A 12767-nucleotide genomic window follows, 5' to 3' on the forward strand; every position below is an offset into this window, starting at 1 on the left:
TGGCCTAGTTTTTTGAATTTCTAGGCCATGGGCTACAAAACGCTGTAACTCGCTTCAAAATTGGAATTTTCGAAATTAAAAAACAGATTTAAGCTCAGCGAAAAAAACCACGTCAGACACATGTGTTGGTTCGTGGTGGCCGAGTTTTCCAAAAACTTTGGTTTTCTAGGCCACCGATTTCAAACCGCTGTAACTCGCTTCAAAATTGGAGTTTTTTAGGACAAAAAATTGTATTGAACTTCGAAAATCAAAATACACATTTTGAAATTTTTAGTAGTCAAGTTTTTGGATTCCTAGGCCACCACCAAAACACATAACGTCATCCGAAATATGACATAATTACCCAGGCTAATTATTTTCTCCCGAAAAGCTTTATTCTGAATCTCTGGTCTTTTGTGAGTGGATTTTTTAGAGGAATTGTGGGAAATTAGAGAAAGCTGGATAGTGTTCAGAGATCACTACAGTTACAAAGCAGTGGCCTAGAAACCCAAATTTTCGAAAAATAAAAATGAGGCTACTGATAATTTGAGTAATAATATTGCTGAAAAAAATGACATGAGGTATTTTTTATTTAATGAGAAATGTGTAAGACACAATTTCCTACATTTTCCACTTTTCAAAACTCAAAAACGTCCATTTTAAGCCAAATTACGCCAATTTTGAGGTGATGGCCTAGAAATCCAAAATGGTGGCCTAGAAATCTTAAATCCTCAAATTTTTTTACAAGAAAATGATTGTTTAGTTGATTGAAATAAAATGCAGAAAGAATCTTTCCAAAATATCAATTTCGAGCCGAGTTACAGCGACTTGAAGTTCGGTGGCCTAGAAATCCAAATTTTCGGAAAACTCGGCCACCATAAAAAACACATACAAATCCAATGTAGTTTTTCATGCTTAGCTCGAATTTTTTCTCAGAACTCAAAAATCTAAACTTTGAGCCGAGTTACAGCGATTTGAAGATTGGTGGCCTAGGAATTTCTAGGCCACAGGTTACAAACAGCCCTAACTCGGCGGAGATTCAACTTTTCTGAATTTTGAAAACAGATTCAAGTTTAGCGCAAAAAATCACATCGGATAGTATAAAAATTTCGATGCGGCCGAGTTTTTCGAAAATTTGGTTTTGTAGGCCACCATGTGAAAATCGCTGTAACTCGCTTCAGAATCGGTATTTCTAAAATCTGAGAACAGATTCGAGCTCAGCATACAAATCTTCGTTGGATACACATATTTTATTTTGGTGGCCGAGTTTTTTTGAAATTTGGATTTCTAGGCCAGGAGAGGTAAATCCTTGTAACTCGCTTCAAAATCAATATTTTTGAATTTTGAAAACATATTTGTGTTCAGCGTAGAAAACTACGTCGGACACATGTATTTTTTGTAGTGGCCTAGTTTTTTTTTAAATTTGGTTTCCTAGGCCACCATCTCGTAACTTGTCTCCAAATCGCTAATTTTCAGTTTTTTTTCCGGAAAAGTGTGAAAAACGGAAAAATGATTCATTTGGCAAGAAAACACAGTCACAAAGAGATCAAAAAATGCCCAGAATACAAAAAAAAAATTTCAAAAAAAATTTTTTTTTCAAAAATTCAAATTTTTAAAATTTCCCGCTCTTTCAAAGTTTTCAAAATCTTCATCGAAATCAATTGATGTGCTTCTTCGTTTGGATGAAAACTACCGTACTCGTTTCCCTGTAGCACCAAACTTTCGTTCCGGGACCTTAAAAATGAAGTTTCGAGGATTACGGTACTTTGAAGCTACCGTATCAAACTCCTGCTGGAACAAATGCCACGTGTTCCGAAAATTTCCGAGGTGTCTACAGTAATCCAACCGTACTCCTGGGCTTTTCGCCGTAATAGCTGGTTGAGTCGTTGCAGAATTTTCTTCTCCGCCAATTTCAAATTTGACAAAGACACCTAAAAATTTTTTTGCTGGTTTTTTAATGAATAAGGATTACTGTACCTGCCCAAAGGCTCCACATGAGGCGTCTACCTCGTTCCTATCGTTTTTCGTGACGTCATAGTAGTCCAATAGGACTACACGAGAGATGTTCATTTCTCGAAGCTTCCAAGCGACACGATCGATTTGATGGGACACAAAGAAGAATCTGGAATTTGGTTTTTTCTAGAATCCTCATAAAATTTCAAGTCTAACCCATCTTTCAAAACTGAAATCCGACCATTTTAAGCAAAGTTACGCCCAATTTTGAGGTGGTGGCCTAGAAACCCACATTTGGAGGCCTAGAAATTTCAAACCTTCCAATTTTTTTATAAGGAAATATTTGTCTTCTTAATTCAAGTCTAATGCAATTTGAATAACTTTAAAACGTATATTCTGAGCCGAGTTACAGCGTTTTGTAACCCGTGGCCTAGAAATTTCGAAAAACTAGGCCACTGGTTACAAACCGCTATAAGTCGCTTCAAAATGGGAATTTTTGGAATCTGAAAAGTGTGAAATACTTCTGCAAATGTGGCACATATTATTAAACACTTTGCGGTCTAGTTTTCCGAAAATTGGATTTCTAGGCCACCACTTTCAAATTGCTAGAACTCGGCTGAAATTCGATATTTCTAAGTTTTAAAAACAGACTTGAAACGAGAATGCAAAAATACATCGAACTAGTTCGTTTATTTCTTATGGCCTAACTTTTATGCTCAAATTTGGGTTTCTAGGCCACCAGGAAAAAGTTAGGCCACAAACATGGAAATACAGGTTTTCCACGTAATTTTATGTGTCCAACTAAAATCTGCTTGCGGAATTTGAAAGTTTCAAATTTGAAGCGAGTCATAGCGATTTTAAAACTGAATGGCCTAGGTTTTCGGTGGCCTAGAAAACCAAACTTTGAAAATCTCGGTCACATAAGTGTGTCTGACGTGATTTTTTACGCTGAGCTCAAATCTGTTTTCAGAATTGAAGCATTTTGAATTTGAAGCAAGTTACAGCGGTTTGTAACCAGTGGCCTAGTTTTTTGAAAATTCTAGGCCACGGGTTACAAACCGTTGTAACTCGCTTCAAAATTGAAATTTTCGAGTGATTCTTTTTGCATTGAATTTCAATTAATATGGCAAACCTTTTTGAATAAACTAGTTTGTGTGTTTGAAATTTCAAGGCCACCAATTTGGATTTCTAGGCCACGATCTTAAATTCGACGTAACTTGGCTTAAAATTGGTGTTTTTGAGTTTTGAAAAGTGGGAAATGTGTGGAATTGAGTTTTACATAATTTTTAATAATTGAAAAAATACCTCATATCAAATTTATCAGCAATATTACTGTCTCGCTGGACCATTGAAATCACGTCGGTGAATCCGATATCATTTCCGCCAATTGTGAGGAATAAAATATCAGGAGGAGAGCCGTGAGACATAATTAAGGAGTTTAAAACCTCTAATTGCCCATTTTTCGACAGTATTCCTTGTTCTACAGTACTCCCCGAGCAAGATAAAAATGATAAAATGGAAGTTTCGATTTTCTCGGAAATCCTCACAGGAAACGCCAGCTTCGATCGATAACAAGACTCTGAAATGAGGCATACTGTACTCTTGGGGTACTGTAGGATTACTGTAGCTTACCATCGAGCCATTTGTCCCCAGGGTTGCCTTGTCCCGAGGAAAATGAATCTCCGATTGAGGCGATCCAGAATTTTTTTGGCGGCGCCAAACTCAAATTTTCTGATAATACAGTATCCCCAATTTCTACAGTAACCCGATGAGTTTTTCGATCCTGGATTCGAAAAAATCGGCTGCATTCTTTCCCGAAAATTTTCAGCCCATCAAATTTCCAGACAAATTTCGAAAATTCTGAATTTTTGAATTTTTCCACGTGGCAAATGGAAATATTCAGAAGGGAATCTCTTCTGGAAACGTCTGAAGGTGTCTGCCAGAATTCTGGAAATTCATCGGATATTGTAGTTATTCGAAAAGCCATTTTGGAGGAATCCATTGGGGGGAAAATCTGGAAAAAACATTTTTTTGAAATTTTTTAAATTCCTAAAATCCCCCGGTGGCCTAGAAAGCTCAGGTGGCCTAGAAATCTCTCTTACCACATTGTTCCAGCTCAAAACTAGCATTTTCGGAAGATTTATGAGCATTTGGACGAAATATAGAAATGCCAACATCTGAAAATTTATTTTAGAAAAAAATAGGAAGCTAAATTTTGAGAAAACCTCAATTTTAAGCAAAGTTACGCCAATTTTGAGGTGGTGGCCTAGAAATCCAAATTGGTGGCCTAGAAATTATAAGTCTTTGAATTATTTTTTAATAAAAATGTTTGTCTTGTTAATTTCTATCAAATGCATTTTTCAGATTTCAAAAACTCCAGTTTTGAGCCGAGTTACAGCAATTTGTAACCAGTGGCCTAGAATTTTCGAAAAACTAGGCCACTAAACTTCAAATTGTTATAACTCGGCTCAAAATTAGAATTTTCGAGTCCTGAAAACTGATTTTTGCATGGTTTATCATTTTACATCAGGTTCACTAGTTTTTGAATCTGGTGGCCTAGTTTTTCGAACATTTTTGGATTTCTAGGCCACTTAGGTTTAAATGTCCATTGCTCTGTTCAAATGCGGAATTTTTGAGTTTTAAGAACAGAATTGGGTTTGAAATTAAATTTTCAGTTGAACTTTAACTTTTCAGGGTTCGTTACCTAGTTTTTCCAAAATTTGGTTTTCTAGGCCACCTAATTTCAAATCGGTGTAACTCAGCTCTAAACTGGAATTTTGAAACTTTGAAAACATATTTGAGCTCAGCGTAAAAAATGACGTCGGACACATATTTAATTTTGCAGTGGCCTAGAAAACCAAAATACTTGGATTTCTAGGCCACAAAACTTAAAATTGGTGTAACTCGGCTTTAAATTGGAATTTCAGAATTTTGAAACCAGTTTTAGGATTTCCACAAACAGCGGCGTCGAAGGCATTTAAATTTAACAAAAATAAAATGGTGGCCCAGAAATCCAAAAATTTCGAAAAACTCGGCCACAGAAAAAAAATAACGTAATCGATGTATTTTTTGATGTATTTCAATGCCAAAACTATTTTCAAAACTGAAAAATTCGCATTTTGAAGCGAGTTACAGCGGTTTGAAATTTTGGTGGCCTAGTTTTCAGAAATTTCTAGGCCACTGGTTACAAATCGCTGTAACACGGCTCAAAATTGACGTTTCTGAGTTTTGAAAAATGCATCGAGTTGATATGAACAAGATAAACATTTTTATGTAAAATAATTTGAAGATTTGAGATTTCTAGGCCACCAATTCGGGTTTCTAGGCCATCAAATTTCAAATCGCTGTAACTTGGCTTAAAATTGGAATTTCAAAATTTCGAAACTGGTTTTGGAATTCTCATAAACAGCCGCGTTGAATGCTTATTAAAAAGTTAACAACATAAAAAATTGATGGCCTAGAAAACCAAAAAAAAACTTTGATTCCTAGGCCACCAAATTTCAAATGGTCATAACTCGACCCAGAATAGGATTTTTCGAGTTCTCATTTCAGTTTTATATAAATAAAAACGACACAAATGTGGAAAACCATGACATCTGGAGTATTACTAGCCAAAGAGGCGGGCGGTATAGATCAAAAGGCGTTTGATTCTCGACCGCACACATGAAACACAGACCGGGACGGGGCGAGAGGGAGGAGGGGGGACATCAACTTAATTCCTCGAAAAATCTTAGCGGCACGACTTCAAAAAGAGAAAATAGATAATAGATTTTAAAAATGGTGTCGGCTCTTTTCTTTATTTTTCCGAAATTTGGGAAATTTTAAGAAGAAAAAAGTTTTGGGTCAAAATTTGCGAACGGGGGATGCCGACAAAGAGAAATTATTGTGTTGCAAAAAAAAAAAGTGTAAATGCTAGAATGTGTAGCTGTAGCTAAAAATAGAATTCTAGCAATTTTTATAGGGAAAAACTTTTTTAAATTTTTGAAAAATTCCAATTCTAAGCCGAGTTACAGCGATTTTAAGGTTAGAGGCCTAGAAATCCGAATTTTGGGAAAGTTAGGCCACCAACACTTAGGGACTATTAAAAGAAATCAAATTCAGCAAAACTCAGATGTACGATGCATTTTTCAAAATTCGAAAATTTTAATTTTCAGCCAAGTTACAGCGATTTTAAGATTGGTGGCCTAGGAATCCAAAACTTGGGTTTTCTAGGCCAATCAAGTTTTTTAGGTCAATCAATTTTTGTGCATTTGACGCAAATGTTTAGAAAATTTTCAAAACAATTTCAAAAATTCTGAAATTCCAATTTTGAGCCGAGTTACAGCGATTTTAAGGTTGGTGGCCTAGAAAACCAAAGTTTGGGTTTTCTAGGCCATTTAGTTGTTCTAGGCCAATCAGAATTTTGTATGTATTGGACGGAGCTGCTTATGAAAATTCTCTAATTTTAAATTTCCATATTTCCAATTTTGAGCCAAGTTACAGCAATTTTTAGGTGGTGGCCTAGAAATCCAAATTCTCAAAAAACTCGGCCACTACCAAAAACATACGTTTCCGACGTAGTTTTTTACGCTGGGCTCAAATATGTTTTCAAAATTCCAAAATATCAATTTTGAGCCGAGTTACAGCGATTTGAAGTTCGGTGGCCTAGAAATCCAAATTTTCGGAAAACTCGGCCACCATAAAAAACACATACAAATCCAATGTAGTTTTTCATGCTTAGCTCGAATTTTTTCTCAGAACTCAAAAATCTTAACTTTGAGCCGAGTTACAGCGATTTGAAGATTGGTGGCCTAGGAATTTCTAGGCCACAGGTTACAAACAGCCCTAACTCGGCGGAGATTCAACTTTTTTAAATTTTGAAAACAGATTAAAGTTTAGCGCAAAAAATCACATCGGATAGTATAAAAATTTCGATGCGGCCGAGTTTTTCGAAAATTTGGTTTTCTAGGCCACCATTTGAAAATCGCTGTAACTCGGCTCAAAATTGATTTTTTGAAAATTCAGTAAGATATTTGAATTCAGCATGAAAAACTACATAAAAACTTTTAGTCAATCATTGGTGGCCTAGCTTTCCGGGCGGTGGCCTAGAACCCCAAATTTTGAGAAAGTTAGGCCACAAAGTGCAAGAATAGAAATCTGAGCCTAGGATTTACATTGCACTTTTCAAAATCGAAAAATCTCAATTTCGAGCCGAGTTACAGCGGTTTGTAACCCGTGGCCTAGAAATTTCCAAAAACTCGGCCACCAGATTCAAATCGCTGTAACTCGGCTCAAAATTGAGATTTTCGAGTTCTGAAAAGTGTGTAGTGTTTCTAGGAAACCATAAATTTCGAAAATCGTTCTTACTTGCCCTCAGTGGCCTAATTTTCTCCAGAAATTGGATTTCTAGGCCACTATCGAAAAATCGCTGTAACTCGTCTCAAAATGCATATTTTCCGAATCTGAAAACTGGAAACTGTGTAAAACTTTATTGGCTTTCATATTTTCACAGAAAATTCTAAATAAACAAATTTTTTGAGGTCCTTTTTTGGGACCAGATATGGAACACATGATAATAATGATAGATACAGTAATCTAATAGCGAATTTATTCTTCCTGCTCTTCGCCGAGCTCTCGTTCCAGTTTTTTGATCTCCAGTTCCATTTTTCGAGCCTTCATACGGTAGTACGTCGTCATGGAGTCCTCCTGAAAAATTTGTAAAAATTTTCAAAAAAAATTTAAAAATTTTTTTTTTCAAAATTTTGAAATTCCCTCCAAATCTATAGTTACTCACTCTTGCAATCGTGGCGTGTAGACTCTGATTGTACAGTACTTTCGCCTCGAAATCCAAAATTTGAACCGCCTGCGCGTTATATTTCGCTGGAAATGCTGGAATCGGATTTAGCTGAGCAATGTGCGGGGGTGGCGGTGGTTGGGGTACTGTAGGAAACGGCGTTGAACTCTGAGCAATAGTTGGTGGACGACGGATGGCCGTTAGGATCGACGTTGGGACTGAAAATCGGGAAAATTGAAATTGGTGGCCTAGGAATTCGGTGGCCTAGAAATTTCTAGGCCACAAACTGTTGATTTGATTGAGCAGCTTTTAAAAATTCATTCACACTTTTCAGAATTCAAAAATATCGATTTTGGGCCAAGTTACAGCAGTTTTCAGGTGGTGGCCTAGAAAGCCAAATTCTCGGAAAACTAGGCCACCACAAGAAAAATACAGGTGTCCGACGTAGTTTTTCATGCTGAGCTCAAATCTGTCCTTAAAATTCAAAAATATCGATTTTGAGTTAAGTTACAGCAATTTTCAGGTGGTGGCCTAGAAACCCAAATTCTTAAAAAACTAGGCCAGCATAAGAAAAAATACATGTGTCCGACGTAGTTCTTCCCGCTAAGCTCAAATCTGTTTCCAGACATTTTTTAAACCTAGTTTGAGCCGAGATATACCCAATTTTTAGGTGATGGCCTAGAAATCCAAATTTCCCAGAAAAGCTCGGCCATGAGAAACAAATTTATTTGTATCCGATGTAATTTTTCTCGCTGATTCCGAATCTGTTGTCAAAATTTCGAAATATCGAATTTCAGCCAAGTTTGACCATTTTGAACAACCCGTGGCCTAGAAAATTTGGATTTCTAGGCCAACAAAATTCACATCGCTGTAACTCGGCTCAAAATTGAGGTTTTTGAGTTCTGAAAAATGTGTAGGGTTTTTAGGAAACCATGAATTTCGAAAATTTTTTTAACTTGCCCTTGGTGGCCTAACTTTTTCGGAAATTTGGATTTTTAGGTCACCACCTGAAAATCGCTGTAACTCGGCTTAAAACTGATATTTTCGAATTTTGAAAACTGTGAAATGGGTCTAAAGAAAACTAGATTTCATTAGATTTCTAATTTATAAAGCGTTTTGACCTAAATTTCCAGATTTCTCACATTTCCCATTATTCAATCCTTCCATGGGTCTCCTCGTCTCATCCAATTTCCGCTTTTTGGGAATTTGCGGCGACGTGGATTTCTGGAAATATAAATTTGGGTTACTGTACTTCCAAAATTTGGAAATTTTACCTCTCCTTCCAAACTAGGCTCCGCCCCTTTTTCGGGAGTTCCAATTCTCGGATTGCCTACAGTAACCTGCTCTGGTGGGCCGTTATACATTCCTAGCAGTTTGCGCAGGTCCTTATCTGGTTGCTCAGGCTCCGGAAGACCATTTTGGGCGGTTTCCTGGAAAATTTTGGAATTTTGAAATTTTTGGAAAAAAAATTTTTTTTTGAAAAAAATTAATTTTTGTCTAAAAATTTTTCCTATAATTTTTTGAACCTTAACATTGATTTTCAGCACATTTTCAGACATTTTTTTTTTCGAAAACATTTTTGTACTAACTTTTTGAAGATTTCTGATCACCTCGTCGATTTCCGATTCGGCACGATTTTGCGGATGATTGTGGGCGTGGTCTAATTGTGGTGATCCAGAAGGTTCGGGTCGGGGAGCTGAAAATGTGGATTTTTAGCAAAAAAAAAATTTTTTTTCGAAAATTTTTTTTGATGGCCTAGAAAACCAAATTTTCCAAAAAAAAACTCGGCCATCATAAACAAATATATGTGTCCGACTTAGTTTTTTACGATAAGTTTGAATTTTGCTTCAAAAATCGAAAATCAGTGTATGTGTAAAACACATTTTCCTACATTTTCCACTTTTCAAAACTCAAAAACGCCCATTTTAAGCCAAATTACGCCAATTTTGAGGTGATGGCCTAGAAATCCAAAATGGTGGCCTAGAAATCTTAAATCCTCAAATTTTTTTACAAGAAAATGATTGTTTAGTTGATTGAAATAAAATGCAGAAAGAATCTTTAAAAACTCTAATTTTGAAGCGAGTTACAGCGATTTGAAGTTCGGTGGCCTAGAAATCCAAATTTTCGGAAAACTCGGCCACCATGAAAAACACATACATATCCAATGTAGTTTTTCATGCTTAGCTCGAATTTTTTCTCAGAACTCAAAAATCTTAATTTTGAGCCGAGTTACAGCGATTGGAAGTTTGGTGGCCTAGAAATTCCTATAGGCCACTGGTTACAAACAGCCCTAACTCTGCGGGGATTCATTTTTCTCAAATGGTGATTACAGATTCGAGTTAAGCGTTAAAAACTACGTCGTATAGTATAAACATTTTGATGTGGCCGAGTTTCCCGTAAATTGGGTTTTCTAGGCCACCAACTCAAAATCGCTGTAACTCGGCCCAAAATTGATATTTTCGAAATTCAATAACATTTTTGAACTCATCATCAAGAACCACATTGAAACTGTCAAGTTAACCATTGGTGGCCTAGCTTTCCGGACGATGGCCTAGAAACCCCAATTTTGAAAAAGTTAGGCCAGCGTGCGCAGAAGAATTCCTAAGCGCTCAGAATTATGTTCCACTTTTCAAAATTCAAATATAGCGCTTTTAACCAAGTTACAGCGTTTTAAAATTTGGTGGCCTAGAAAACCAAATTTCCCCCAAAAACTCGGCCACCCACGAAAATTAAGTTTTCGACGTAGTTTTTTACGCTGAGCTCAAATCTGATCTTAAAATTTGAATATATCATTCTTGAGCCGAGTTATAGCTATTTTAAGGTTGATGGCCTAGAAAACCAAATTTCCTTAAAAAGCTCGGCCATGGAAAATCATTTCTGACTTATCCTATGTAATTTTTCATGCTGATTTCGAATCTGTTTTCAAAATTAAGAATAATTAATTTTGAGCCGAGTTAGACTAATTTGTAACTCGTGGCCTAGAATTTTCGGGAAACTAGGCCATCAAAATTCAAATTGCTGTAACTCGGCTTAAAATTGAGATTTTTGAGTTCTGAAAAATGAATCACACTGCCAAGAGTGCTAAAATTTTAAATAAATCATAATCTTTCACTTGGTGGCCTAGCTTTCCCCGAAAATTGGGATTTCTAGGCCACCACCTCAAAATCGCTGTAACTTGGCTTAAAATTGATATTTTTGAATTTTTTTTTCAAAAATTCTGAAAAATTCAAATTCCCACCTAAATCATCGTGTAAAAATGTTTCCAGCAAATTGTCCATGTACGATTTGGTGTCCTCGGTGACGATGGTGTAATCTGAAAATATTTTAAAAAATTTTTTTTTTAATTTTTCAAAATTTTTTTTCGCAACTTCGCTCCATTGAATTTTTTTTCAAAAATTTCAAATTTCAAAAATCTGCAATCGCGCTCTATTGAACACTTCTTACCTTCCATCGTCTTCTTCTTCTTTCTTCGAACGATTGGCGGCGGATTTTCGGGGTCGAAATTGATGGCGGCGGGGTGATTGGTTTTCAGATGACGTAAAAGTGCTGAGGTACCGCCTGGAATGATAAAGGGGTACTGTAGAAAAAATTTTGAAATTTTGAAAAAAAAAATTTTCTAAAAAAAATTTTTTTTTGAAAATTTTCAAAAAAAATTTTTCCCCAAATTTTCTACCGTACCCTTTATCTGAAATTCAGCGCTACAGTAATTACAGGCGGCTCTCTGCGTCTCAGTGACCCAAGTGATGTGTTCCCACACAATGGACCGCCCTTTGGACGATGGAAACCAAGCGGGTCCCCCCTTTCTTTCGGGATTTAACAAATTTTGAAGATCCGAATTTAGGCCTAAATGCATCTCTGCCGATGGTCCTTCTCCATTTGTACCGTAATCCCCATTATCCGCCTCGTCATCCGGCTCCAATTTTATCGATTTTTCTGGAGATGTCATTTTTTCTGAAATTCTTTTTTTTCTGAATTTTTCGCATTTAATAATGAGAAAAATCTGTGAAAAAATTAGCGAAAAACGTTCGCCGCTAGAAAAAAATCGATAAAAAACGAAATTTTCGGGTTACTGTAGGAAAAATTTAAAGGCGCAGGTGTCGAAAATTTTTTATGAAATTCACAATTTTTAGGTTTTTTTTTGTAAAAATGAAATTTTTAGAGTAAAATCTAATGAAAATGACAAAAAAATCATTGAAAATTGCCGAAAAATGCGCGAAAAATACCAAAATTGAATTTCAGGCTACTGTAGAGAAATTTAAAGGCACAGGTGTCAAAATTTTCGACAGAACCGCTTTTTTGACGATTTTTAGCCGTAAAAATGGTTTTTCCGCCTCAAAATTTCGGTAGAAAATCGAAAAACGAGTTTAAAAACCAATTAAAATTTTCAATTCGAATGAAAACCCCAGCTCTTTGCCAGTGGCAATTTGCCACATCGCGCAGCCACAGTAGCCCAGTTTAAAGGGACATGCTCTACTTTTTAAAGGAAATGAGGCTGAAATTTCTAGATTTTTGCCGAATTTCCCAACTAAATAGGCTCAAATTAAGCTAAAATAGCCAAAAAAAAACCTAAAAATCCCATAAAAAATGTGCATAAAATAAAAAAAATGCCGAAGAAACCCCCCTCTAAGAAGCAAGCAATGAAGATTGACCGAGGGCCAGGGAGAGAGAGTACGGGCCGTTGTGAGAGACGCAGACAACCCAAAACATCAACGGCCCGATCAATCCGCCCGGCCCGCTCTCACGCGGCCTCCAAACTAGCGAAACGAGAGAGCATGGGAAACGAGGAGGGTGGTAGAGAATGGGTGTCGGCAGGCGAGGAACAAGCGGCGGCGGCGGCCAGCTGCCGCCCGCCTCTCCTCCCTTCTTATACACACTCTGCCTCTCTTCTCCTCGTATGCCTTGATAGCTCAGTTGGGAGAGCGTTAGACTGAAGATCTAAAGGTCACCAGTTCGATCCTGGTTCAGGGCAATTGTTTTTGATTTTTGTGAGGGCCATGGAATGGCTATTGGGAGATTTTCAATCTACTTGGAAAGCTCCAAAAGAGCCCATGGGGGTCCGTTT

General features: G+C 36.7%; 2 protein-coding genes and 1 non-coding gene across 3 annotated transcripts; 1 reads left to right on the forward strand and 2 right to left on the reverse strand.

Annotated features, from left to right (window-relative positions):
• Window positions 1-1751: 1751 nt before the first annotated feature.
• On the reverse strand, window positions 1752-4109 carry CBG20522 (the record flags this gene model as incomplete). Its single annotated transcript, XM_002647720.2, has 5 exons — window positions 1752-1910; window positions 1957-2101; window positions 3238-3511; window positions 3565-3946; window positions 4035-4109. 5 exons carry the CDS (start codon window positions 4107-4109, stop codon window positions 1752-1754), a joined length of 1035 nt encoding a protein of 344 aa, XP_002647766.2.
• A 3409-nt stretch (window positions 4110-7518) lies between these two features.
• Window positions 7519-11651, reverse strand: CBG20523 (the record flags this gene model as incomplete). Its single annotated transcript, XM_045238509.1, has 7 exons — window positions 7519-7617; window positions 7706-7923; window positions 8848-8929; window positions 8980-9135; window positions 9295-9401; window positions 11150-11263; window positions 11384-11651. 7 exons carry the CDS (start codon window positions 11649-11651, stop codon window positions 7519-7521), a joined length of 1044 nt encoding a protein of 347 aa, XP_045097070.1.
• Window positions 11652-12601: 950 nt separating this feature from the next.
• On the forward strand, window positions 12602-12674 carry CBG28698. Its single transcript has one exon. It is a non-coding gene (tRNA).
• The last annotated feature ends 93 nt before the right edge of the window (window positions 12675-12767 follow it).

Source organism: Caenorhabditis briggsae (assembly GCF_000004555.2).
Source record: "Caenorhabditis briggsae complete genome, chrV, whole genome shotgun sequence".
Lineage (NCBI taxonomy): Eukaryota > Metazoa > Nematoda > Chromadorea > Rhabditida > Rhabditidae > Caenorhabditis > Caenorhabditis briggsae.